Source organism: Agelaius tricolor, unplaced genomic scaffold (assembly GCF_023055355.1).
Source record: "Agelaius tricolor isolate 1412-34295 unplaced genomic scaffold, bAgeTri1.0.p SCAF_32, whole genome shotgun sequence".
In the NCBI taxonomy this organism is placed as follows: Eukaryota; Metazoa; Chordata; class Aves; order Passeriformes; family Icteridae; genus Agelaius; species Agelaius tricolor.
Window position 1 is genome coordinate 1,926,907 of NW_027269292.1, and position 26,219 is coordinate 1,953,125.

The following is a 26,219-nucleotide window of genomic DNA, read 5'->3' on the forward strand; positions in this document are numbered from 1 at the left end:
GTACTGCACATGTTGCTTTGAGCAACACTAACCATTATAAAATGCCTGAAACCAGGTCCACTGCCACAGATGTTTTCTTGGCTTTGGCTATTTCAGCTGTTTCTTCACCAAATTAGCTCTCTGAATTCAAGAGAAAGATGCAGCTGTCTGGGGGGTGCTTCCATGGTGCATCAGAGCTCCCTGACCTACTCCCTGACCACACCCACAGACCTGCAGAGCTCTGTGTGAAGATGCCAATTTCAGTGCCAAAAGCTGCATCTGAGTCTGTTTTGGCAGAAGTGCCCAGCACAGGCTGGGAGTGCAGCACGGAGCTCTGCAGTTCCACAGCCCAGCTGGCCCCGGATTTGGACAGAGCTCCACATGGACTCATTTGAGATTCCTTGTTTTCCAACAGTTGGTTTTGGTTCTGAATTGAAACCTTTTCATGCCTGTCATGGAACAGGATCAATTTCAGAGTCACAGAATGGTTGGGGTTGGAAGGGACATCTGGAGAGCCTCTAGTCCAACCCCCTGCTAAAGCAGGTTCACCTAGAGCAGGAAAAAAAATGAACCATTACTTTCAATTCCAGCATTTTCTTGTTCATAAATACAAGATTTTCTAGATGGAAGTTTGTTTTAAAATAAAAGTAAATTCTCTGATTGCAAGCAGCATTTAAAGGGAAGTGTTGAGCATTTGATAACTTTTGATTGTTTTTTTATTCCCTAAAATCCACTGGCTAAAATCACCATTATTTCCACAGCACCTTGAAGGCATTAAAAAGGACTGAAAGCAGGCAGAAAATACTGCACCACAGGCAAAAACAAAAAAGGGACAACATTCACAGCTGCCACAAGGGGCTTTGCTGGAAGAGAAGCTGCTGCCTGTGCTGCTGTGTAAGGACTCCAGAGTGGACATGACCCTGTGGGACATGGGGAAAAGGAAAAGGGCAGCCTGAAGTTTTTTCCAGGATTCTGAGGAAGAGTAAAGAGGGTCTTCACACATTTTTCATTGCTTACACAGCTGATCCATGTGGAGACGATTTCTTTTCCAAATGTATATTAATCAAAGTGGTTCAATCTGCCATTTATTTGAAACATGCAAGAAATATCAGGAATTTCTATTCCTGAATAATATCCTGCTGTGCACAGTAAGTAAATCTTCCACAAGATTTGACTTCCATCAGGAATCTGTGTAAGAACATAGCACTGTAACCATGCACTTGCTTTTGCACAGCTGGTTTGTGCCTTCCTGGAACAGACCTGCTAGTCAGGAAGAGCAGCTGGAATCATCAGGAAGTTCTAAAGAAATGCAGTTTTAGACCAGTCTAAAAGAATTTTAGTTCCTTTTGAGGTTTCTGTTTATGGGGTAGTTGTTCTTTTACCATGCAGACCTTGCATAGGGCTATGGATAAAGCAAGAGAACAAACAAGTTTTGGGGTTAGGTTTTTTTAATTTAAGAATTTAAGTTGGTTTTTTTTATCTTTAAGAATCTAAGTTACTAAATTATATGCTTAAACTCAGTGAATTTTAATAGGATTAAACCACATGCTAAAGCTAAGTTCTTAATGCCTTTTGAAAAAAAAGAGGCGATTTAAGGAAAGGACCCAATGATATAACAGGACGTTTTTTCTGTATTTAGGTGTTGGTTTCTCAGTTTTTGCAGAGACAGGGCAACTGAGAGGTGTTTTAAAAGATTTTATTTTGTTATCAGTCTTGATGAATAGTGAGATACAAGAGATGTAAAACTCAGTGCCATTCCATCAAAAACCAACTTATTTCCTAGTTACAATACCTTAGAAATATTTTTCAACCTATTAACTTTTACCACACAATACTACTCTTACTTCTAACACCAATCACCTGTATTTTCCCCATGTAGTCCTACTATAATACATCTTTCACAGTTCTAATTCTCTAAAATGTCTAATCTTCTTACAAAACCATATTTTAAAACTTATGAAAACTTATTTCTAATTCAATCTCTCTCTCAAAAATGTCATCTCTATTCCATAACCTTCCTAAGTCAACACACCTTATCTCAGTGTTTACATATAAATATATAAGACTATATAAACTTTCTATCAAGTTTTAGAAATTCTTTAGAAATCCATTTCTCACATCATTTTTTCTATATTTAGGAGGCTCCAGTTCAACATTCAAGTATGGTATTAAACTTCTGAGATTAATCTAGTTAGTTCTTTAGCATGCTATAGAAAAAGAGAGAGAGAGAGATGTGGTTGTCCATGTTTTTGTATTTTACAGCAGTAAGGATCCTTCATTTTCCCTGTCCTCACCTAAAGTCTGCCACAGCCTCTCTGGCAGCCCTGGGGGTATACCTGGACAGTTCCAGACAGAGCTGCTTCAAAAGCTGATTATTTTCCTCAGTGTGTGATATCACAGTTATTTGGGTACTCAAATTTCATGGCCAGTGGGAACCCTTATGAATAAAATTTCCTGGCAGTGGCCTGGCCTGGGAATGCTCCATCCTGGCTCCCTTCCAGCCCCACAGCAGGTGAGGGATGGCGTGAGTGAAGCTGCTCTTCCCTCCCAGCTGAAGGGTATCAGCTCTGACAGCATTTGCTGATGGCCACTGAACCATAAACCATATTCTAAAAGTGCTTATACTTTACTCACTGCCAAGGCAATTCATGAGCAGTTTGTGAGGAAAAAAAATTGAAAGGGGAGCAGGGCTAAGGAGGACATGTGAAATTTTGGAGGGGGGAAGAAAGTACTAGGCTATGCTAACTCATCAAAATAGGCCTTGAAATAGGTAATAAAGGAGATGAAACAGTAAGAGGCATCACAGTGAAAATGACTACAGCACTATCCATGTCTGTCTGGTGCACACTTCTCACTCCCTGATTTGAAAGCAATTTTTGACATTTGGGCTCCATCAGAACACTTCTTGTCAAGAGATCACTCTATAGTTTCACAAGTATTATTGAGGATTCACACAGTGCCTATGAAGTAGATCAGTGAAGTTACTTCATTTTTTCAGGTGAGTAAATTGCATCATAGAAGTGAGTGATTATTTTTTTCTATTTTCCCTGAGACCACAGCAAGCCAGCTTTAAAGGAAGATCCCAAGAGTCCTGGCTCCTGCATCCTGCTTTTATAACCTGCACTGCACTATCTATGATTTAACAGAGTCCTGGTAAGTAATTTTGGGGCATTAAATGTCATTTCTGATTAGAAGTTGGATGTGTCTATATTTGGAGGTAGGTCCAGTGCATTAAAAGAGGAAGAGGAGGTGCTGCACAACAGGATTGTACTTGCCAGTGTCTTGCCAATCAGCCAAAAATATTCCTCAGCAGTCAGGGGCTGCTGTTCCTACCTTGATGTCAGGAATGTAGAGGAGTATTTGGAAAATCATTGGTAATGCTGAAAGGTTAAAGAGTTTTCCATATTACCAAGATCATGGATATCCCACAATTTCATGTGATGATGCCTCATCCTGAGGAAAAACTTTGATTCCTGAGGATAGTCCAAAGACTCCTCAATCCTCTAAGTGGGAATTTGTGAAAATCAGAAGTGTAACTCCTAAGAGGTGGCAGCAGTGCTTCCTCCAGCTACAGAAATGTGTATTGACTAGAAAAAATACATTTTACATTAGATAAAGTACACATTAAGCAAAACATTTTTATTTGGGAATGTAGAGGATATACTGAATGAGAGATTATTTATGGAGGTTTGTTGGATGATGCTCCTAATCAAAATTAAACCCCTAATAAGTTTCTTTTTAAAAATGAAAAGGGCTAAGCACTAAGATTTTCTGGTTAAAAATACAAAATCATTCTATGGAATGTATGTTTACAACCAGTCATTAGAAAGATAGAAAGAACTGAAAAAAAAAAAAACCAGGGCAATAAACATTGACTCAACTGATAGCTAAATATTAACCATCTTCATAAGGGGAAGGGAAATTACAAAGGCCTTGGCAAACTGAGTTGTCCAAGCTGACTGATTAAATCAAGAAGTTAAAACATCCTTGGGTAAAGCAAACTATGCACCAGCAAAGGTCATTACTGTTTTCTCAAAGGGTTTGTCTCTTTCACTTTGCAATTGAGCTGGGATTTTAAATACAGTTTTAGTGTGCAGACATAAACCTCTTGGTCTCTGTTGAACAGAAAGGTTTTGAAAGGAATTTCCTCACACAGGTGTGCTGGTATTGGGCTGTTACTTGCAGCAGATTCACATTGGTGTATGTGAGTGCTCCACCAGCCATACAGTGGTTAAAGATCAGAGGTGTAATTAGCTATGCTCCACTGGGCTTGCCTTTAGGCCTCAGAAATAAAAGGATTAGAAGAAGAGCAGTGGAAAGATTCCTTTTTTTTGGTCTTCCATGGAGCAGTCTTAGCACCACCAGCATGCTGCTGTGCTGTACCTGTGCCATGGCACCTCTCACCATTGCACTGCTATTTCAGGTTGTTCCAGTAGAATTAATTTCCTTTATTATATCTGTATTCCATTGCCACAAATGGAATAAAAATAAAAAACCAGAACTGATGTAAAACACCAAGAAACCAGCGATCACCTTGCTGGTGTGCAGGTAAACACATCTGTATTCAAAAGTCTGCTGACAATATTGCACATTTTCTACAACTGATTTGAGCAATGGGAACAGGGAGGGTCTAACTGTGGCTCAAGTGCCCTGTTCACAAGAGGATGGTGCATTGTTAACCCAATCAAAGCTAAGATTAAGCAGCACTTGAGGCTTCATACCATTGAAGTGAGTCCAGTTAAAAGCAAGCACTGATTTCCAGGTAGTGACCTTGAGCTGTGGGTGTTGCATTATCAGCTGCAGCTGAAAGGGATTTGGTTCAGCTGAGGGATACGCACGGACTCACAGTAAAGAAATTATAAGTAACAAGGCACCGCATGAGATGCTGTCTGCCTTGCTCTCAGTCCCTGCTCTCCACAAAGTCAGAAAATTGATGGTAACGCACAACATGTTATCGTTCATGGGTGGTTAGAGAATTCCAATTTGAGAGGACTGAGGTTATTCTTGCCTAGCAGACTAAATACTAACTATATTCCAGTCCATTTGTGTATAGCAATGGAAAACATGATTTATCTGGGATGTCAGGAATGACATTGCCTTTCATTAGCCATAAATAATGTTATAAGGCTCTGCTCTACTGCTAGGTAGGTTCATGTACTATCAATTTCTGTGCATTTATACACATGCAGAATTAGTAAGGTGGAAATTCCTCAAAACCTTGCTAGAAGAAACCTGTTAAGAGCTTATAGGAGGTATTTATTTTATGTTTTAAAAATTCAATAGAATCCAGTTAATCTGCCCTCTGGTAATCCACAGAACAGTGATTGAGCCAGACACTTAGCTGGTGTAATGTACTGAAGCTCTTCTGAAAGCAGCAGTCAGGCTGCTCCTCTAAGATATAAGAGGCTTAGGCTCAATTCTCTAATTTACAACAGGCCTCCTGTGTAACTTTGGCCAAATTCCTTCTATCTAGATAAAAATAGGGGTTTACAGGTAGCGAACAAAGTTCAAATCCCAACGATGCTCAGACTTCCTACACAATACTTAAGAGAGGAAGGCTCAATGGATTGAGTGCAGAATTAAAACCACAGTGGCTGCATAAAGAGGCACCCTCAGCACCCTCACGTAATTTCTGTGTGCTTTAGGAAGCCAATTCTATGAAAGAAGGCATAAATCTCCATATTTCCAGTGAGAATCCTCTGTTGCTGTTTACCGTAACAGCAGAGCACCAGTTTCTTACTGCTTCTGAAGGCAAGTGGAAGTTAGGGGCCAAGCAGTTCAGTTCAGTCACGACAAAAGGCTTTGTGGGCAGGCATGGAAGCAAAATTTTCCAGTCTCTGGTCAAGCTACAGCTGCGAGCGCATTTCAAGCATCAGTTCTCTGGAACTAGGCGTCAGAAGAAGGATTTTGGAGAAATCAACAACTCCAACATTTAATCTTCCTATTGTTGCTTCAGAACTTCAGTGTGGGATTGAAAGGTAAGTGGATTAAGGAGTGTAAAGCATTCATTATTGTAGCAATGGGGAATATCTAAGCAGCTAAAATTGATAGGTGCTGTCATTTATAATTGCTGAGAACTTGAGCACCAGAGTGCATTACAAGTGAGTGCAGTGGGAAGGTTTGAGCTCTTCAAGGGTAATGGTCTGATCTCTGATCCGTACAGGTGCAGCTGTCTGGGGGGCAATTGTGCACAGATATGCCAGTCTGGAAAGGTCTGCCCTGCAGACAGGACTGCAGAACAAGCACTTCCACAGCAGTGATGCAAAGCCTGGGTGTGAGTGCTCTGTAAGCAACTGGTAAAAAAACAGTGGTGTCAGTGCCTTTTGGTAGCTTTGGTCTCAGTTCATGTCAGAAGAAATCTTTATTGTGGACATAGTTCCAGGAATAAGTGAATGGAAAACACTTTAGGGGACTATTATGCCAGAAGAAGGGTTGGAGAAGTGGGCCTGGCAAATATTCTAGAGGCCAAAAGTAACTGAGAAACAAGGCGAGGAAATATTAAATCAAATAAGGAATGTATGGTGGGCCTTCTGTGAAATGAGAGAAATGTTTTGGGGCAAATTCCACAGAATACGAGAGGACAAGTATCTGAGGAAGGTGAGTGTGTGAGCATGAATGCAGTGCATCAGGAAACAAGTTTCATGCTCCTCTCATGCAAGATGCTGCCTTGTCAAATGACATCTCACCATAAGCTAAAAGTTATTTGCTTCCTGCTACACTTGATAGCATTTTCTTCATTCTCATCTTCTCCCCTTCTTCCCATTTGACTCATGACAGGTATTAATATCCACTTTGACTATTCAGGAGCATTTTCTGACACAAAATCTCAATTTGAGAGAAGTGTGGCAATTTATAGTTGAGTTACTTATTGCTGGATCTCAAAAGCTCCTTAAAGCAGTGCTGCCAGAAGACAGTGATTTGTCAAGTGTGTCAGTGGGAGCCCAGGGCTGTCCTTAGTGATGAGAACAGCCTGCACCAAACCATGGACGGCTCCTGGCTTTGGGCTTTGTATGGAACCAAACATGCAGGGAGAGCACCAGCCGTCTTTCCTTCTCTACTGGTTGTGTAAATCCCTACCAAAATTCAGCAGTGGTGTTTAAAAGCATTAATGTAAAGCCAAGGCATGTGATTCTCTTAAGCTGAGAGGCCAAAAGTGCAGTTCAATTGCATTTCTTTTTGAGCAGAGCTATGTGTACCATTTAGGAGTCTTTCTGCTCACAAGATCAGAAGTAGGGAATGCATATTAATGAGTGTCATTGCAAGGAAAAATGAGCATACTGAATTAGGCAAAAAGATGGAAGAACTGCCTGTTTTCAGGAGTGACCATAGTAGCAAGCAGCAGCAGACTTGGTGTGATGGTCCAGTATGGGAAGACCTCTGACATATTGATCATGGTAGGAAAAAAGCAAATAATCAAATAATTTTGATACTCTTCTGTATTACATATTTCAGTAAAAAAACCCCTTCACTGCTGACAATACTGCATCATTACCCAGAGATAGCTGTGGTGAAAGATGAGTACAGACAAGCAGAAATTTCCAGTTTGTCTACAGCACTTGTGCTGTCTCTTAGAGTGAGTATGCACAGTGCATCCCAAACCATCCTCTGCTTTTGGAAATAGCAGTGGGATTCCTGCAGTGCATGAACTGTGCCTTTAGACATAATGATAAGTGTTTCACACAACATTAAATTACTTGTAGCTGCATGGTCTTACAAATGCCACAGCTCCAGCTCCCTGGGTAAAATGTAAAATGTTTGCCAAAAACATCAGTGTGGAGGTGCAGCCAAAGCAGGGAGTGTGTTCTGAGGTTTACAGCTGATCTGGATAGAAATTCAGAGATTTTGACCTTAAGTTTCAGAGCAGCAACCAGCTTTAATTCCACCCTGATACAGAGGATGTACCTTACTGAATCTAATTTCAGTGAGCTCAGGCTCCATGACAGGTCACCATCCAACAGTTTCTATAAACCTGCAGTGCAGAGGAGCTCCCTGAGAAATGTGTGTGTTCCTCTGCTGCACAGACTGGATGCTCAGGATGCCACAGAGGTGACAGTGCCACAAATCTCCATTTTAGGCCACATGTGTTAATCTGTGAGTCCCAGATTAACAGCTGGGGCAGTGTAGCAGCCTCACAGGTCAGAGCCACCTGCACTGACCACGCCCAGGTGTGGTGTAAATTAAAGAAATCTGAATCCTCTGTACTCAGAAGATTCAGTCCAACCACAAGCAACCTTTGTTTCTGTGTCCAGATTAAGAGCCCAGGTGAACATTTGCCTCCCTTAGAAACAGGGAAAGATGTTCTTCAGCTTTTACTGAGTTACAGCATTAAAATCTGCATTTATTTGTTTATTCTATTAACTGGCAGAATATGGCTGATTCTTTCCATTAAACAAGTTGCAAAATTTTCTGTACATCCTGTACTCCAACAGTAGGAAAATCACTGCCTTTCAAGTGGGGCCTTTTGGCAGGTCCCCATAACTGTCAACACTAGTGGAAAGAGTTTTGGGTTGGATTTTTCACTTCCTAGCTGTGGCGTAATTAATGTGTAATAAAACTTGCAGCTGATGGGAAATTTTTCCAACAAAACACCCCTGATGAGCAAATACTGACTTGTCAAAATCCAAACTGTCCAAAATTCTAGTTCTGAAATTATCAGCATATCTGGTTCTGCATGCTCAAAATGAAACCTAATGATTTTTTTGTCTTTGAATAGTTTTGGGATACACTTGGATGAAAAGCATAGTTTAAACTGTTGTTTTGTTAAAGAAAAAACAAAAACATTAGGGAAATCCCAACATTTTCTCATTTTTATATGGAACTTACACATGACAAAAACCCAAAATGGATTTCTGAAGAGGATGGAGCCATAAATTGCATATGTATGTTAGTTTAAAAAACAGAACAAAACAAAAAATAAAACACAAAGCATTCAAACCCTGTAACTTTTTATTCTCAAGCAGAAAACCACCACAGCAGAGTGAACCTGCATCCAAATGACCTCACTGTCTGCTCAAAGCCTCTTTCCTCAGTTCACCTGACACTCTCCATGTCATCTCGATGGATGAGACTCACTGAGACTGTAGATAAAGACTCCTATGGAATAGAATAATTGATGGAGAGCTCAGAATCATGACACTGTTTTTTTCTTGTTTTTCTTAAAATCCTGACCTTGGCATCTTTTCAGGCTCTGCCTATGTTTCCTGTAATGCATTTACTTCATTCAAACTTGTTTTGAAACTGCTTTGTCAGGCAATTGAAGTTATTAGTAAAGTTATGACATTTGTTATCCCTTATAAGAGATGAAAATTAGTGGTTTTCTTTATGAGAGATGCTCAGTGTAACAATAATTGTTGAGTAATCAACTAGGTCTATTGTTTACCTTGGCATCACACAATTTTTTCTTAAATTAGCAACCTAAAAAACCAGTGGGTTTTATTTTTAGAGGAAAGAGGAGCAAAATGGCCCCAGCAAAAGCTAAAAACCAAACTAAGGACACATGTTCATAAGCTTTTTTACAAACCAGATCCAAACCTGTTGCAATTGTTATTTTTATGCTGAGAAGTCCTCTTGCACTGCAGAAAAGTAACTGCTATTATGAACAATGCTCACTGAACATCAGCTAAACCTCCACCACTCACTTGTTTAATCATTCCTGAGTTTTTCTACCAAGCACCTGCCTTTTAATTTGCTACAACCAACCTGAAACATCTGTCAATTTTTTTCCCCCCATGAGCTAATAATGCCATAATTAAAATCCAGCAGAGAACTCAGCTGAGATTCCTGGTTAATTAGGACAGGAGGGGGCTGTGTGAGCAGCATGGCACTGCATGGCTTGGATTGGAACCAGGGCTCTGTGGGTGATGAGTTTCTGCCAGTCCATGAAGCTTTTGGATGTTTGTTCCAGCAGCCAGCACAATTATTTGATGGCAATCAAATATTGCTGAAATTATTTCATTTGGGTGCAATGTCAAAAATTATTTTCTCTATGTGTATTTTTAAAGGATCTGTGTTTAGTTATTGTTTCTCTCTAAGCACTAAGATGAGAAGCAGCAGTGCTGAACTAAGCTCTTCCTGAGAGATGTTTTGCACTTCAGGTGGCAGTGGGAGTGTCACAAAGAGAAAAATGAACTCCTTGGTAAAGGCCATACCTGCTGCTAATGGGCAGAGATGGAGGATGTGAGTTTTTTCCAGGATTGATTTCCACGCTGATAATTGCAATGCTGCCCAACTAATCAAGATTGTTCCTGGTACTGAAAATATCAGCTTGATTCAGGTTTGCTACTTGTTGATTCCTGCAGCTCAAGTTCTTATGCACGCATTTGAGATGTAAGGATTTGGAGATTGCCTGATTTGTTTTGTGTTGGAAAAACAGACAAACTTATTTCTAGTTTTATTGTATTTCAGCACACTTAGAGATGAAAACATCAATCTGAAGACCTCATTTATCAAGTAATTTTTTAATTTTAAAAAGTGCACAAATTAAGTTTTTTCAAGCTTGCTTGTTGAAGGCAGAGAAATTTATATTGCACCTCAGAGTGAGATATAAGAATTTTTTATCATGAACTTAAATAATTTGAAAACAAAACTAAACTAAACTTGTAGCACTCATAGCAATGTATGTGTAACCTCAGTGTCCTGCTATGCACCAGTACCATGTAACTCAAAAAGCATTCCTGATTTAATTGGGCAAGTGTGTTTTACAACTCTCCAAATTCCTGAAGGACCTCCCACAAAATAAACTTCTTCAGGTAGCCTCTAATTCAAAGAGATATTTGGCTATTTCATACATTCTTTATTGTTAGCTTAAATGAGAACCACTTGTTTGCCACTTTCCTTTGAAAATAGAAAACTTCCCAACTTCTCATATGTTAGTTTACAAAAAATCTGAATTGTCAAGTTCATACCTAATTTTCAATTTTGAGCTTGTTTTTATGCAGCATTATATATATTGATATATATACACATATATATAGCAGTTGCATTCTATTAATGAGAAAACTATCTACAATTGCTATAATTTAAGATTAAGGGAGTCTTTCTTTCTTTGTTAGTTTTCCTGTGATAGTCAAGTTGAGGATTCTACCTTCCAGTGGATAAGATATATGATATATTTAATATTTACCCTGCTACAGAAAACTTAAGACTCACCATATTCTGCAGTATAATAATAATTTCATCATTTCTTTATAAATCTAGAATCCATTAGAGGAAAATACACATCTGGAAAGAAGCTCAGGGAACTGGATGATGCATCTTTGTCTCTGAGAAGGTGAACTACAGAAAAGGCTTAGGTAAGTTTCCTGAATATACAATATTTATCTCCAGATAATAGAATATTTATCTCCAGCTTTGATCCAGGGAAAAAGGAGAGTTGTTTGCTGAAAGAGAGGAGAGAAAAGTTTTTGGATTAACACTATATGGTGAGGGTAAAATCCCCGAGGGAGGTAACGTATAATATCTTGGGGAAGAAAAAAGAAAACCAACAAAAAAAACCCACAAAAAAATCCAAAAGAAGGTAGACATGATTTTAGTTTCAAATTAGCTGAGACTCTTGCAGTGTATTATTAAAGGAAAAAAAATCATTAGAAATTCTCAGTGTTTTAGGAGTGGGAGAAATACAGATTTGTCTAACTTCACCTGAAAGTCCCAGGGCAGTGAGAGCTGCTTCGGGCATGTCATCCAGGAAATGCAGCAGAGTCACATGTGTGAAACTCTGACTCTCATCCACAAAAATGCCACCTCCCTGACCCTCTCCTACCTTTTGATCACCAATGCATGGCATTTACTGAGGTTTTTTTTAATTATTTCAAATTGCAGGAGAGCATTGCAATGCTAACCAGCCGTATCTGAAGCTCAGTAAAAAAGAAAAACCAATATGGCTGAGAGGGTAGCTGCTGCATGAAAAATGAGGAGATTCCTTGACCAAGCTTGCCCTCTGCAGGCCTCTACCTCTTTCTGGCACTTCTAGATTTGTTCCTTTTTCTAAACAGACACATTAAACATGCTGCTGACATAACAGCATTTGGACATTTCTTCTTTTTTTGTTGTTGTTTTTTTTTTAATATAAAATAGTAATTACTTAAATAGATATTTGGAGACAGCTCTGTATTCTTAGTGCAACTGGGTCCCAAACATTAATTTATTTTGCCCAAATAGCTCCTGATTAGGTTAGCTGTTATGTGAAGCAGTGAGCTAATGGAGATGATGCAGAAGGGATTTGATTTAACCCTGGAGCTGTTTGTTCAAGTAAAGCTCCCAGCACAGGCCATAACCAGCATCTGGACTAATGAGCCACAGTGAGAATCCCACCGACTGCATCTCTTATACTGGATAACAAGGAAGAGTCATACTAGAATAGGCTTCTGGTGAAAGCAGTGAGGGTAAATACAGCCCTTGGGAGATGGAAGAGAGACTGCTTTGCAGCTCCTCACTTAATGTCTAATGAATAAGGACCTTTTAAGAATCTCTCATTTTTAAACGAAACCAAAAAATCATTGCAATGGCTTTTAATTTTCATATAACAAACAAAAGCAGGTACAGGTCAATACCATAAATCAATTTATGAATGACAGCTGTTTAAGTATTTCTCTCAATGTCCTCTGTGCATGTATGTGATTCTTTGAAAACAGGACTGAAACCTAAATAAGGTAAAAGTATGATTTTAAAAATAATTTATGAGATATAACTCTGAAATGTAAAGCCAGCAAAACTAAATTAGAAAAGAATCTCTGCAAAGCTATAGCAATTTGTTTTATTTTTTTAATTTGTAATTGACATAACATCATCAAAATCTCTGGTAAAAATGAAATCATATTGACAATCCTGCCTATGTTAGTATAATACATGTTAGCTGAGCTGAGGCAGACAGAAGCTATGCCACTTAACACTTTTGTTTCAAAACATTTTGCAAAGCGAAATTATTTAACCTCTTCCTTCCTCCTTTTTATAACACTCTCTATGTGCTTGCAAGAGGCCGAAAATATCCATGAATAGTAATAATTAAATGTAATAGTATCTCTTCAATATTAGTAAAATTGCAAGAAGTGCAAGGCTCTCCTGGGACTCTTTGACCACCAGCTCATGAATTCTGAGGATTCCAGCCCTGAGAAGACTGAAGAGCCAGAGAGATTTTGTTTCAAGCAGAACCTGAAGCCCACCAGGAGTTCACAGATCTATACCAAAAGCTGATTTCAATGAGTAACTTTAATCAGTAAATTCCAATGAAAAAATGCTTTACTTGAATTTTTTCCCCCGATTAGCTCAATAAAATATGCTCTTTGAAATGAGATCTGACTTGTGTTGCAGGTTTAACAAGGGCTAATTTAAATAGGCCCTCATTACTGTTCCAGGGTTAAAGAGCAAATGAATGAAACACCTAAGTTTAGAGGATATCTTTCAAAATTCTGTGAACTAAAATAAATAAACTGACTTGTGTTTTGACAGCTGGTTTGGCTTTTAGCCAAATAACAGGATAACAGAAGTGTGGAAAATTGAGATGTGCTCATTAGAACAGTCTCAAATGGAGCCTCATCAGACTGCATGAGGGATTCCACCCACTTACTACAGACTGAGTAAGAAAAAGACTCCTACATTCATGGTACATTATCAATTTGCCTAAGAGTTCTTTAACTTGTTTTTCATAGAGGTACTTGCAGGTACACCAAAAATGTGATTTTCTCCTGCATTCGCGTTAAAACCATCCAGTAGATGGGGCCACAGAGTTGTACAAAACACAAAAGAAAGTATGATTAGTTCCTCCTAAAAAAAACCTCTCGTAGTGCAAATAGAGCTTTGTTAATCCATTAAATTCTAATGTCAGGCAAATAATTTATTTGCTTATATCATGTCTTGACTGTATGACTCATTAAGCTCTACTCAGAGGCTATTTAATATGATTCCGTGTGTGTGTTTGATACTGAAATAATTACAACTGTCAGCCAACAAAAATTACAGCTGACATCTTAATTTTCATTCATCGTTCATTCCCAGGTATTGTACAGGTGTGAGATAGGCTTGTGATGAAGAGACACAGTGGAAGTCATTGATAGTAATTGTAGCAAGGACCTCCCACATGTAGAAAGGTGTGTGTGACAGGAGGAACATGTTAGTGGTTCCTGCTGAACGCAAAGAGGATGAATTTATGAATGTAACTTGGATGCACCAATTGGGAATTTTCCCCGTTTATTTGAGATCTTTGCTTGTATTCTTTTTAAATGTGCGGATCAGAAAAGAAGGTGGGGGTTTGAAAGCACCTGTGGGGAGGTTGCAGGAGCAGGGGCAGCCCCGGGGGCTGTGTACCGGTGGGTGCAGCGGTTAAACTGTGTCTGCACACGGGATGCACGTGATACCAGCAGCAGAAGGGGCTCTGAAGGAGTTCCTGAGCTTCGCCTCACGGAACGCCGAGTTCGTCGTGGATTCAGTTGTGAAATCCCATCTGGGACCCGGCTGAGCCACCGCTGCCTATGAGCGGTGGGCTCGCAGGTCCATGGGGCAGGAAAATGAGCCCGGGGCTGTGTGAGGCCAGGGGGTGCTTTTGGTCCGGGCCGGGGTGAGGGGCGCGGAGGTGGCACCAGCGTCGCCCCAGGGCGGGTGACATCGAGCAACCGGTATAAGGTGCTGATGTGAAGCGACCCGAAAGAGGGCTTCGGTTCCCAAGGAAAAGCTTTGCCTGGCGGGAGTCGGAGAGAGCCCTCTGCTAGGGGATGCCCGGGTGGGAGCCCTGTCCCAGGGGAGCCCGGGTGGGACCCGACCCCGCGGGGCGGGGCGGTGCCGTGCCGGGATCAGGTTGGAGGGGCCGCGGCAGCACCTGGAGGCGGCCCCGCCCGAGCGCAGGAAGGGAGCGCCCGGCGGGGCGGGAGGGAGCGGCCGGATCCGGCGGCGGGGCCGGGGCTGCCGCCCCGCAGAGCCCGCGGGACGCTGCCGGCAGCGGCCATGGCTTTCGGAAAGGCTCCGAGGGACCCGTTCGGCACCGCCGTGGGCAGCCTGGTCGGTGAGTCGCGTCCAGCGTGCCCCCGCGCCGCCCCCTCTGTCCCCGCCGGGCGCTGACCCTCGGCTCCCCTTGGCCTTTCAGAGCGGGCGACGCTCGGGTCGCTGCAGACGGAGGAGTGGGGACAGTTCATGCACATCTGCGACGTGATCAACGCCACGGAGGAGGGGTGAGCGAGCGGGCCGGGGGGCTGCGGGGCACGGAGGTGGCACCGGCGTCGCTCGAGGGCAGGGCGACATCGAGCAGCCGGCGTAGGACGCTGATGTGAAGTGACCCGAAACGAAATAGCGCAGGGAGCACGTAGCTTTGGTTCCCAGGGAAAAGCTTTACCCCATCGGGGCTTTTATGGATTAGGCTCGGAGGTTCTTCCCCATAGACACACGGTAGAGAAAGGTGGTGGCAAAGGTATCTTATCTGCTCGTCAGGCTGAAGGGCTACACCTGTGCTCTGCAAACCCACCTGGAAAAAGGCTTTGACCATTTGGGTGCCTACAACAATATTTAAAACTCTTGGCTTTTGCCTTCGAGCTCCCCACCGTGCAGTGTCTCTGCCAGGCTGTGCCGCAGCCGGGGTGAAGCGCGGGCTGGGATCCTGTGCAGTGGGATCCATCCCATCCAGGTGTGCTCCCAGAACTGAGCTGGTCTCTTGCACTGGACAGCCACATCCAGGTTTGCTCAGCCACTTGCTGCTCTGAACTTCCTTGTTTCCACCTGTAAAAGCAGAAAAAAGGAAACTTGTTCTCATGTAAGATCTGCTTCAGCATTGCATTCTGAGAACTCATTCTAGTAGTGGCATATTTTAACACTAGCTAAAGAGTTTTTTCCAGAACAATGAGGTATGGCTTACTTTCTGCACAGGTGTCTTTTTTACTGTATCAACTTTTCTCTCCTCTCCTTGTTTTGGATTCCATGCACTCACCCGTGGTTCTTAGTACTTGGAATGTCGGTAATAATGACTTCCTTCTGGTTATTGCCATAAGCAACAGCACGCTTTGACCCTCAGTGTTAGTTTTTATGTAAAGTTTCCATGCAACAGAGCCTTTTTTTAAAATAAACTGTTTCCTTTTGTGCACAGCTTAAGCTTGCAGAGGAGCTCCTTGTAACTTCCTCCTAGGCAGCTACTACTAGTCACAGTCTGTAACAGAATAGTAGGAGCAGCAGAACTGCTGCATCTAATTAGGCAAATTGTTATTTTAATGCAATATCCAGCTCCTGACCAGAGCATTTCCAGATGCTTCAGTGGGGGAAGCAAATAGGAGTGGGTTTGTAGAACAGCTCTCTAAAAGGGAAACTTCTCCACTCCTGTGCCATCTGTCACTTGATGCTCTACTGATGTGCCTGGGTATGACATATGATTAAGAAAAATAGAGAAATGTCTCCTATTTTTTTTCTTTTTTTCTCATGAAGTATAGCACTTCAAACAAAGAGATGCAGTAATGGTAAACACCCATCTAATTTCATTGACTTTGAAATGTTTTCAACAAAGATTTCTTTGGTTTTTTTAAGTGAAACATTGTATTTGGGCCTATTGCTCCATCTTAGATTCTAGAGAGATCCTAAAGAGATGTTAGGACATCTTGTTTATGTTGATCATGAGTGTTGGGCTGGCCCTAATAATTGTACACTATAGGTAGTCCATATTAATGAGGCAAAATTGCTTCCCACATGTGATAACCTCGATACCATCTTCCACCCTTTTCCCCCTACACAGATAGTTAAAAGATATGGGGTATATATATAGAAATGAAAATGGCTGGGTTAGAAATGCCCCTATCTCTTGGCTGGAGTGGGTTGTCCATGCATCCCTGGTAGTTACTCAGATGAGTTAAGTGCATCCTGCAATTATAAGATTGGAAGTTATCCATGACACCCCTCCTCCTGACAGCACTCCCAGGAGAATATATTCTAATTGCATCATACATGAAAACTGCCAGTCAACTCTTGATACATCTGGCAGTTGATATTTCCTTTCATGGCAATAAAAGCTAGATATGTAATTCTATTCTACAACAGTGGAAAAATATCATTTTGGAGCAGACTTTGCAGAGCAAAACTTTATCTCTGCACAAGTCTCTGGAGTAATGCACAGTCTGCAGTAACAAACCTGATTCACTGCTCTGTTACTCTACTTCAGTGCTGAAGAGATTTTGCTGAAATCAATGGGGCAATTGCTCTGGTTTTATGTGGGTGTAAGCACAGGGGTGGATTTGGTCCTGTATCTCAGGCTGGTATTTTTGGTTCTTGGATGAAGTTATGAACTAGAAAACTTCACTGGTAACTTCTCCTCTTTCATTTCTTGTCACAGGCCTAAAGATGCAGTTAAAGCACTGAAGAAGAAGCTTTCAAAAAACTGTAACCACAAGGAGATCAGGCTTACCTTGTCTGTAAGTACAGCTATATTTATATTAATTAGACACTAAGAAGGCAAACAGTCTAAACGATAAGGTGGCATGCAAATTATCCCTGACACAACTCTCCAGGATGTTTTCAGTCTTTGTTGTTTGTGTGTACAGCACTGCCACAGTGCAGATCAGATGGTTTGTTGGCATTCCATGGACTCCTGGATGATGCAAATTCTGGTGGCGAGGTGGATAGGGAGCTAACTTGTTCTGTGTAAAAGTAGGATAGTTCTTATTTGCTCCAGTGACTGTCCTGTGAGAGCCCCACCTGTTTGTGAAAGACATAGAGGTTAGGATATTACATAAAAGCTACATTTGACCATTCTATTACTCACCTTGTGGTGCTGATCTTAGTCAGACTAAGCACAGTGTGCAGCACTGGTGGAATGTGTGATACATGCTTGGTAAAAGGAAATGTTATCACATATAAATGATAAACTTGAAGGAAAAGGTAACCATGGTGAGTTAAGTAAGGGAGCAAGAGGCAGAGTGAGCTGTGTGAAATTCAGACGTTATGGCTAAAGGTCGGAGTGTCTGGGAATATCCTCGCTTGACATGTGGCCTCTAGAATCTGACAGTGTTCCTGAACTGCCCCAGGGTTTGGGGAGCTGTTGTGATTTCAGTCAATTTAAGATTTACTGGAGTATGTTAATGCAGGAAGTTCTAATACTCTCCTAAGTCCTGAGTTTCTGACTTGAATTACTCTTGACTACCAGTAGTGCTACTGTGACAAGAGTAATATCTTTTGTATTTTAGGTTCTTGAGGATTTTAGTTTTTTGTTAATTGGTTAAAAGTATTTTCTTCACCATTTCCTTTTTTGAGGTTTTAGAGGCCCATCTGCATCACTTTGAGTACTATTACTCATAGGTTTGGTATTTGTTGTGCAAAATCATAGTCTATACCAAGATGTGCTGAGAAGTGATTAAAGAAGATGGGTGATGGATAGGGCCAAATTGTAGGTCACTTAGAAATTGCCCAAGTGTCTCCTGACAAGTTAGAGATGCAGATAATTGTTAAACATGTCAATATAGACCTCTAGCTCACTCTGTTTCCACACTTCTTCCCTGGCTTCCTCCTCCACTGTCTCATGAGTCACATTTTTGTGTGTTCTGTGTGTTTGCATAATGGGAACACTGGCTTTCCACTGTACCTGCCATCCCTGTATCAGGTCTGTCTCCTGCAGCCCTTGTGCAGCGAGGTCCTGTTGTGACTATCTGACACAGTCTCTGCTGATAACCCAGGGTTTAGGTTTGGGAGCTGTTCCTTGAGTATTTACAGTGCAGATATACCCAAGGTGACACTATAGCTTAGCTTTTGAGTATGTAAAAGTGGGAGAAGGATCTTGATCCAGGTCTATCCAAGGAAGAACTTTATCACACTGACCTGGGAGCTCATTGTATGGCAGACAGAGCATGCAGCAAGTTCAGCTGGGAGTGCAATTCCTGTTCTGTTCCAGCCACTTTCTCTGTCCTCACCCTCTACCATGCACACCTGTAACTTGACTGCCAGGCAGTCACATTCTCTTGGCCCAGCTGCTGCTTTCTGTTTGCAGAGTTCTTATCCCTGTATTTTTTAATCTTTTTTCCTTATTTTTTTACATTTAAATAAGTTCCAGACTTTCTTCTAACTCTCTCTCTTTCTAGTTTTAGTTCTTGCATAAGATCTTTTATACTTTGTCTCTCCCTGTGCCTCTGGCTTTTTTCCTTTTTCTTTTTTTTTTACCAGTACTGCTGTTTTTTTACCAGTACTGACATAATTTTAGCATGTGTAAAAGCTTTTCCTTTGATGACCTCATTGCTAGACATGTATGGCTTTTACATTTCCCACATCACTCTTCCTATGTGCTGTATCTTCTGGTTTTATCTTCTTAATTGCCTTAATGAAATTGTTCCTGTTTTCCATTTTGAAATGCTTAGATGACAACAGCAATTAATTGCAAATGGAAAAAAAGAAATAATTTTCAATCACTGAAACACAAGCTGTTCCCTTCCTGTGCAACTCTCATCTCTTAAAAATTGTTTTCTTCACAGAGTTTTGCAAAAATAAGAGTTCTTTTTGGATGAACTGTTAGTGCCTGTATTTCTTACAATAAGTGTGGTCCTCTAGCTTTTGAGACTCTACATCAGATTGTCTCTCCTACCTACATTAGATAAAACTAAGTGTCTGCAAATCACATTTCTTAGAAGTGCACTTTGATCCACTTGTAACTATTCAACCTTGACACCCTTGAATTTAATATTTCTAATGAAGCTGCTTAAGGAGCTCATTCCCAGAGAATGCACACTGAGTGGAGTGTGGAAATCTCCATGGAAGCAGCTCAACTGCGCGTGTTAGCCCTGATTTTGTTACTGGAATGTGTTAAATCTCAACAGTGTGTTCCTCCTCCTCACTCTTGGATGATGCTTTATTTACTTGGAGGAAGAAGGCTGAGTGCCAGCTGGATAATGTGCTGGCTATGGCTTGGCTTCAGGTGCTCTGAGCTGCTGAAGTTCCTGTGAAGTCACGTGGATGGAGGTGTTTATGTCAGGCCATGGAGTTGCCTCATGCCCAGTCTTTGATAACACCAAGAGATCAGGGCTGGTACTGGAGGTTGTGCAATCAGAGTGAAGAGGATTAGAACTTTCAGGCAGGAATCCAACAGACTGTGTGTGTGTTACTTGACTTTTTATTGCTGGTAGACTTTAGGTACATAAATTCTGTTTATGTAATGAGTACTGAGACAGCTGTTCAGTCACCTACACAGAGCTCCCTTGGTTTTGTAAAGCATTTGCTGCAGCACCCCAATTCTGATCCCTGTAAGGTCTCAGGAGCTGAACATCACATGGGGAAATTGTTTATTCAATGTGTCCCTCTCACTCCTGCATTCAAAGCAGTGGGCAGAAATTTAAGATTAAATTACTGTTTCACCTTTGTATTATATTGTTGGAAAATATTTTAAAGGAAGTCATTTTTCCACAGAAATTGTGGATGCGCCCCATCCCTGGAAATGTTCAAGTCCAGGTTGGATGGGGCTCTCGGCAACCTGATCTAGTGAATGGCAGGGGAATTGGAATTAGTTGACCTTGAAGGTCCCTTCCAGCATAAGCCATTCTATAATTGCCTAGAATTAAATTTTGACAGGTATTTTTTCCTAAGAATATTTCCACTTATCCTTTTAATCATGTGTCATTTTTTTGATGCAGAAAAAAATTACCATGGCACATGTGGCCTTCAGATTTTAGTTTGTTAAATTAACATTCTACAAAGCAGAGGATCTAAAAAACAAAAGCATGAGGAAGTTCTACAGCTCCTAAATAAAAGAGTACTACTCTATTTTATTATATTTTATGGTATATGCTGATAAAGAAGAAAAGAAGAGGACATCAGGTGGGAGCAAAAGAAATCCAAATCTCAGTGTTTGAAATGTGAAATCTGAAAAATTCAAGACTTCTGAAAATTCAGTGTTTTTGAAATGCTGAACCTTGATTAAGTGTACTCAGCCCCTGCACTGTAATTGGTGAGTGGCAGCTGAAAGAGCTGCTCATACCGGTTTGGTTTAAATGCTGGCCTTGGAAAGAGCATATTGCAGTTCCAAACCTCAGCTGGGCAGGCATCAGGATGTGTTCAGTGGAGTGTAATCCTGGAAACGGATTAATGGCTTGTTCCCCTTGAGTCAGAAATGTGAAGAAGCAAGCTGTTCATCTGGGTATTCTTGCAGCCACCTTGGGTCTGAGAAGTGTCCCTCACAAGCTGCACCCATTGCTCAGCTTTATGGATCAAACCTGGCTGCTTTAGATGTGCAGTGAGCCTTGAAATCTGAGTGAGGTCTCTGTTGATAAGGAACATAGCTGACCTTCTGCTATACTCACCAACTTCTCCCATTTTTTGTTTCTGCTTCACAGTTTAGCTTCACCTCTTTGTAGATTCCTTTTATCATTTTAGTTTTGTGGTTCAGTCCTGTAAACTAGAAGCCTTGGATTACACAGTTTGCATCTTTTGCTGAGTGCAGATCTCTGGGATCAGTTATCCTGGAACACACCAGCTCTGTCAATTCCAGCACTTCTCACATCCTGTTTGCCATTGACAGGAAGTTTAATGGTTTGATTGAAGTTAATTTGCCAGTTTTGTTATTAAAACGTGTTTCTGTTGAGTTTCCATTGAGCTGTGTGGAGCAGTGGTTGGCTTGGCCACCTTGGATCTGTTCTTTCCAGTGGAAGTGGAATCCTGTTTGCACCGGAGTCCTATTTGCACCATAAATACCCATATTGAAATTCTAATGAAAGGTGTTATTAGCATGAAAGTGGCTTGTTCATGAATAGTCCAGTTAAAAATAATTGAGTCAAATTCTTCTTTTTCTTATACCAGCTTAGTTTTTCCCTGAGTGAGTGGGCTGGGCTGGCATAATTGAGTGGAGGATCCAGACCATTAGTTCAGTACTTTCATTCAGTGGATAAATACTCAGTCCCCTAAGTAGGGAATTAATAATAGGGAGTAATATAACAAGTTTCCCATGCACTGGGTTGAAAATATTTTACACAAAGCATCTTTGAAGTACTGCACAGGCAAACGACTTGGCATATTAGCATATGTTTCATGTACTCTCTATGAAAATAATGTTTTGAACCAAGTTTTTTTGTAATTATCTTTATGTTAGCTTTTTGCACAGCAGTCTGTCAGTGTCTCTTTGTTCTACCCTGTTTTCATTTTGGCAATATATTTTCTTCTGGTCTTCAACCTGTTGTCCTGTAAGTTCCCGATCACAGTGGGAAAAAAATCCCTGAGTCTTGAGGCTAAAATATGAGTTAATAAAATGATTTCACTTAGTCAAATGTGGAATAGGAAAGTATACTTAACCTACTTTTATCAAGATCACCATATCATCCCTTTTGAGAATACATTCTGTCTGTGACATGATTCAGGGGAAATTTTATCTCAAAACCCATGAAATTTTGCAGCCTTTTGTTAATGTCAGCCCTTTGCTTTCACCTTCCTATCTTCCCTCTTCCTTTGGGAGGGAAAATGAAGCTTCAATTGAAGAGACAGAAGCACAAGAGTGACAATCCCTGTGTGAGTCATCGTCCATCTTTAGATTTGGGCCAGGCAAGATGAATTCTATTCGTGATTCTGCACCTGATCTGATTGATCCCAGTTTCCTGTCAAGTCCCAGGTGACTGGGATGTAATGGCAGTTTTTGACATCTCTTCTGCAAAATGAGAATTGTAATCAACCACCTCCAGATGTACAAGGGAGAAGTATTGTCATTACCACATCCTGCTGTGCTTGATAGGGCAGGCACAGTGCTTGCAGGGATTCTGCTCTAAGCATTTGAAGCATGTTTTTGGAAGTAGACTTCCCTCATGAAGATGAATCTGAGAATTGGAACATTTCAGCTCATCTGTTTCAAATTAATGTGACCTTTGAAACACATGGAGAAATTGTGCTCCAAGTTGGTGAATTTGTTCTTTTCTATTTTATCATTAGTCTCTCACTTACAGGGCAGATTAGAGGACAGGCATTTAGCAATCTGATTTTCTTCTCTTGCAGAGCTCTTCAGAATCTGTCAGACCAGGGTACCTATGTGCTAGGCAGTGAATTAATTCTATTGCTGAACCTGTGCAAGTGATTTTTTTAAGATATGGGCAGATTTCCAGCTGTTAAGGTACCATATGTTCAGTAAGTGCTGTGAATAGAAACAAGGGTGACCATGCTTCTCTGTTAAAAACAGTGTCACTGTGGCTGGCACAGCTCCTTTGGACTGTGCAGGTATAACAGAGCACACAGGGAGCTCCTGTTTCCCTGAAGTGACCTCATCAGGCATTCTAGTGAGCAGTTATCTGTTCATATCCATTCCTACTCTTCCCTATAACTACTTGAAACAAATTAAACAAAAAAAAAAAAAAAAGCTGTCAAGTTGTGGGATTTTTCCCCCCTATTCCCCCCTATTATAATCAAAGCGGTTTTGTGTGTGCAGCTGCTTGAGATGTGTGTGGAGAACTGTGGCCCAAGATTCCAGTCTTTAGTTGTGAAGAAGGATTTCTGCAAAGACAAGCTGGTGAAACTGCTAAACCCAAGATACAACCTGCCCATTGATATGCAAGAGAAAATCCTGACCTTTATCATGGTGAGTCTGGAGTAAACTGCGAGTGTTCACAGTGTCTGCCATGTGGGAAATGTTTAATTGTGCAACCTGTTTAAATCCTGCGAACCTCTTTTGAAAGCACCTTAACTCTGGAGCTGTTGTGGTTCCTGTTGCACTGAATGGAGTTATCCAAAGTGGAAGAAGGGAATGACCTGCCTTTAGGACCATACATTTTAAAAGCATTTTCCTGACCCACTGACTGACCATTTCTGTGACTGTTACTGTCCCTGATATTTCAAAACCAGGTTTGGGCACGAGGTTTTCAAGGGATGGTGGATGTGAGCGAAGTAAAAGAAGTTTACCTGGAATTGCTGAAGAAAGGCGTGGAATTTCCATCCTCTGACACTAGCAGTGGTGGATCTAAGGTGAGGATACACAAGGACATTTCAGAAATGAGATGTGTTAATTTTATGGGACACAGAAGGCATGTTTGATCTGGGTTTTTTTTATTTAAATGCTTCAGGGCAGAATATGACCAAATTACTTAAGCACATGTGCAGGAATCAGTTTCAGTTATAACAGCTAAGATAACAATGAAGAAACCTGAACTATATAGTAGTTTATTTCATTTTCAAGTGCAGATTCATGGATATGTTCTCAGAAATGAAGCATCTCTGTCTTGAGACTTTAAAAGATCTGTGCATGCTGTTTACTTCAAAATAAATGAGTGCTTAGTGCTCCATACTTGTCAGCTTCTGAAAGCCTCAACAAAAATGAGTAAGGTTTTTACAAAAACATATACTGTTGAGAAAATGAGCATCATCTGTCTTTAAGATTAAATGGAGAGATGTAGAAATCTATAAGAAAATATTATTGTCTGCATATCTCTCCAGCTTTGCACAGTAAGTGTTATTTAAGCCTCTGTCATAGGTAGTATTGTGTGGCATTTAGGACATTAAATCTAAGTATGGTTTGAACATTGTGCAGCAGCTGGAAATACAGTACATGGTTTAATGCCATTCTTTCTAGATTTCTTTTTTTTCTTAAAGAAGAATTTTCACAAGAGCTTTGGGCAGTGTGAAAGCCATCCATCACTGTGTGGAATCTTGCAATTACAGAATTTTATGTCTATAATCAGTGCAGACAGGAATAATTCAGATTTATCCTGAGTTTGATCTTCTGGTTGAATAGTGGAGTACACAAAAGCTTATGTATTTAAAGGTTGTTGGAACTAGCTGTGTGAAGAATGCTCTCAATAAATACTAATTTTTTCCTTCACCTAGTTCATTAGAGATTACTTTGTCTACCTCATGTACTTGCCAGTAAAAATCAGTGGCAAACCTTCTGTTTGTCTTAGCAGACCTGAACACAGTTTTTACCTTAGTCTCCAGGAAGTGAAGGGTTTGTAGTGTATAGTGCAGGCTGGAGTTAACATTTGATTTTTTTTATTAGTCAGTTCAGATGCAATGCCGGTGAAGCTCACTCAGGCTGTTTCTGCTTTTCAGTCCAGGAGACTTTTGTATTTTACCTTCTGCAGAGACCCAGACTTGGCCCTCCAGCCTTTCTACTGCTTCCAAGTGTGATCACATTCCAAATTGTCCTTCATTGCAAAATTGCAGTGGCACTCTGGGAAGGACTCTTTGCTCTTAGATGGCTTAATTATTCCTTGCTAGCCTGTTCTTAAGCCATTCCCACTTCATCCTGTGACGGTACTTATTTGCAAACCCTTTCTAAAAATATTTGATTTCCAAGCCTCATTTCATTACAAAATAGCCATTAGATTTATTTTTTTTTAAATAGGACTTGCTCAACAAATTCCCTGGGAGCACTGATGATGAGGAAGCTCCTGGCCAGTTGTGTAGTCTGAGAGATGTTCCTCTCTCAGCAGGATGCCTGCTGCAGTTTTGTTAAACCCAAGCTCTGTTTTTTTTGTGTTTTCACAGATTTCACCCTGGCCTTGTGCAAAGTCATCCCCATCCTCTGCCAGTCCTGCCAAACGTTCCTTCCTGCCTCTTCCCACAGGCCCAACGTTGTTGTTGACTCCGGAGCAGGTGCAGCACTACAGGTTTAGGGGAGGGTGGGTCCACCTGGAATGTGCTGTGAATGTGTGGCTTGAGCAGCCTGGGTGCCCCTGCAGGGACCCTCAGTGCACAGGGTGTAGCTCTGGGTTTCTGTTGGGTTTGTGGAGTTACTACTCGACTGTGTGGATATCTAATTACATCTTACAGTGCCCTTATGCAAATTGATAAAAGCTTGTTCAGAGATAAGCGTGAAAGCCAAATTTGTTTCACATAAGGCTTGTGTGAAGAGGTTATTATAAAAAGCAGGAAGGAAAGGACAGTTCTCTTGCATGCCTGAGTGCCCTGTATGTAACTAAAAGGAGGAACAGGGACATCAGTAAGAGGGATTAACTGTAAGAAAAACAAGTAGTGCTATCAGGCTTGGATCTTAGTTTGAGTGCACATTTAAAAGCTGAACTAATTCTATTCATTTCCATGTTGTGTTACCAGAGTAAAATAATGCTTAATAATAATAATAATAATAATGCATATTATACCTAATGGGAAAGAAAGTGTGTATTAGAGGTAAAAATTATTCTGCTTGCTCTGTTCACCTACACAATATTCTCCTGTTGAATTCCAACAGATTGGGAAACTGTACAGTGAGCTGGATATGGCAAAAATGAATGTGAGAGTTATGTCATCAATATTGAAAGAAAATGTTCCTGGCTCTGAAAATCCAGATGATATGAATCTTTTACAGGTACATGATAATTCATTGATGGGGCTATTGGTTT

At 40.8% G+C, this 26,219-nt stretch overlaps 1 protein-coding gene across 6 annotated transcripts in view; it reads left to right on the forward strand.

Moving 5' to 3' along the window:
• TOM1L1 (target of myb1 like 1 membrane trafficking protein) overlaps positions 1–26,219 on the forward strand; it is a 90,144-nt gene that overhangs the window by 51,785 nt on the left and 12,140 nt on the right. The window contains exons 3-11 of one of the 6 annotated variants that reach the window (XM_071451295.1): positions 741–10,252; positions 11,176–11,270; positions 11,797–13,550; positions 15,050–15,134; positions 17,270–17,348; positions 23,315–23,464; positions 23,728–23,847; positions 25,366–25,473; positions 26,069–26,185. In XM_071451295.1, the coding sequence (XP_071307396.1) occupies positions 15,097–15,134; positions 17,270–17,348; positions 23,315–23,464; positions 23,728–23,847; positions 25,366–25,473; positions 26,069–26,185 (612 nt within the window). In that variant the 5' untranslated portion in view covers positions 741–10,252; positions 11,176–11,270; positions 11,797–13,550; positions 15,050–15,096. The other 5 variants (XM_071451296.1, XM_071451297.1, XM_071451298.1 and 2 more) reach the window with 5 other exon arrangements.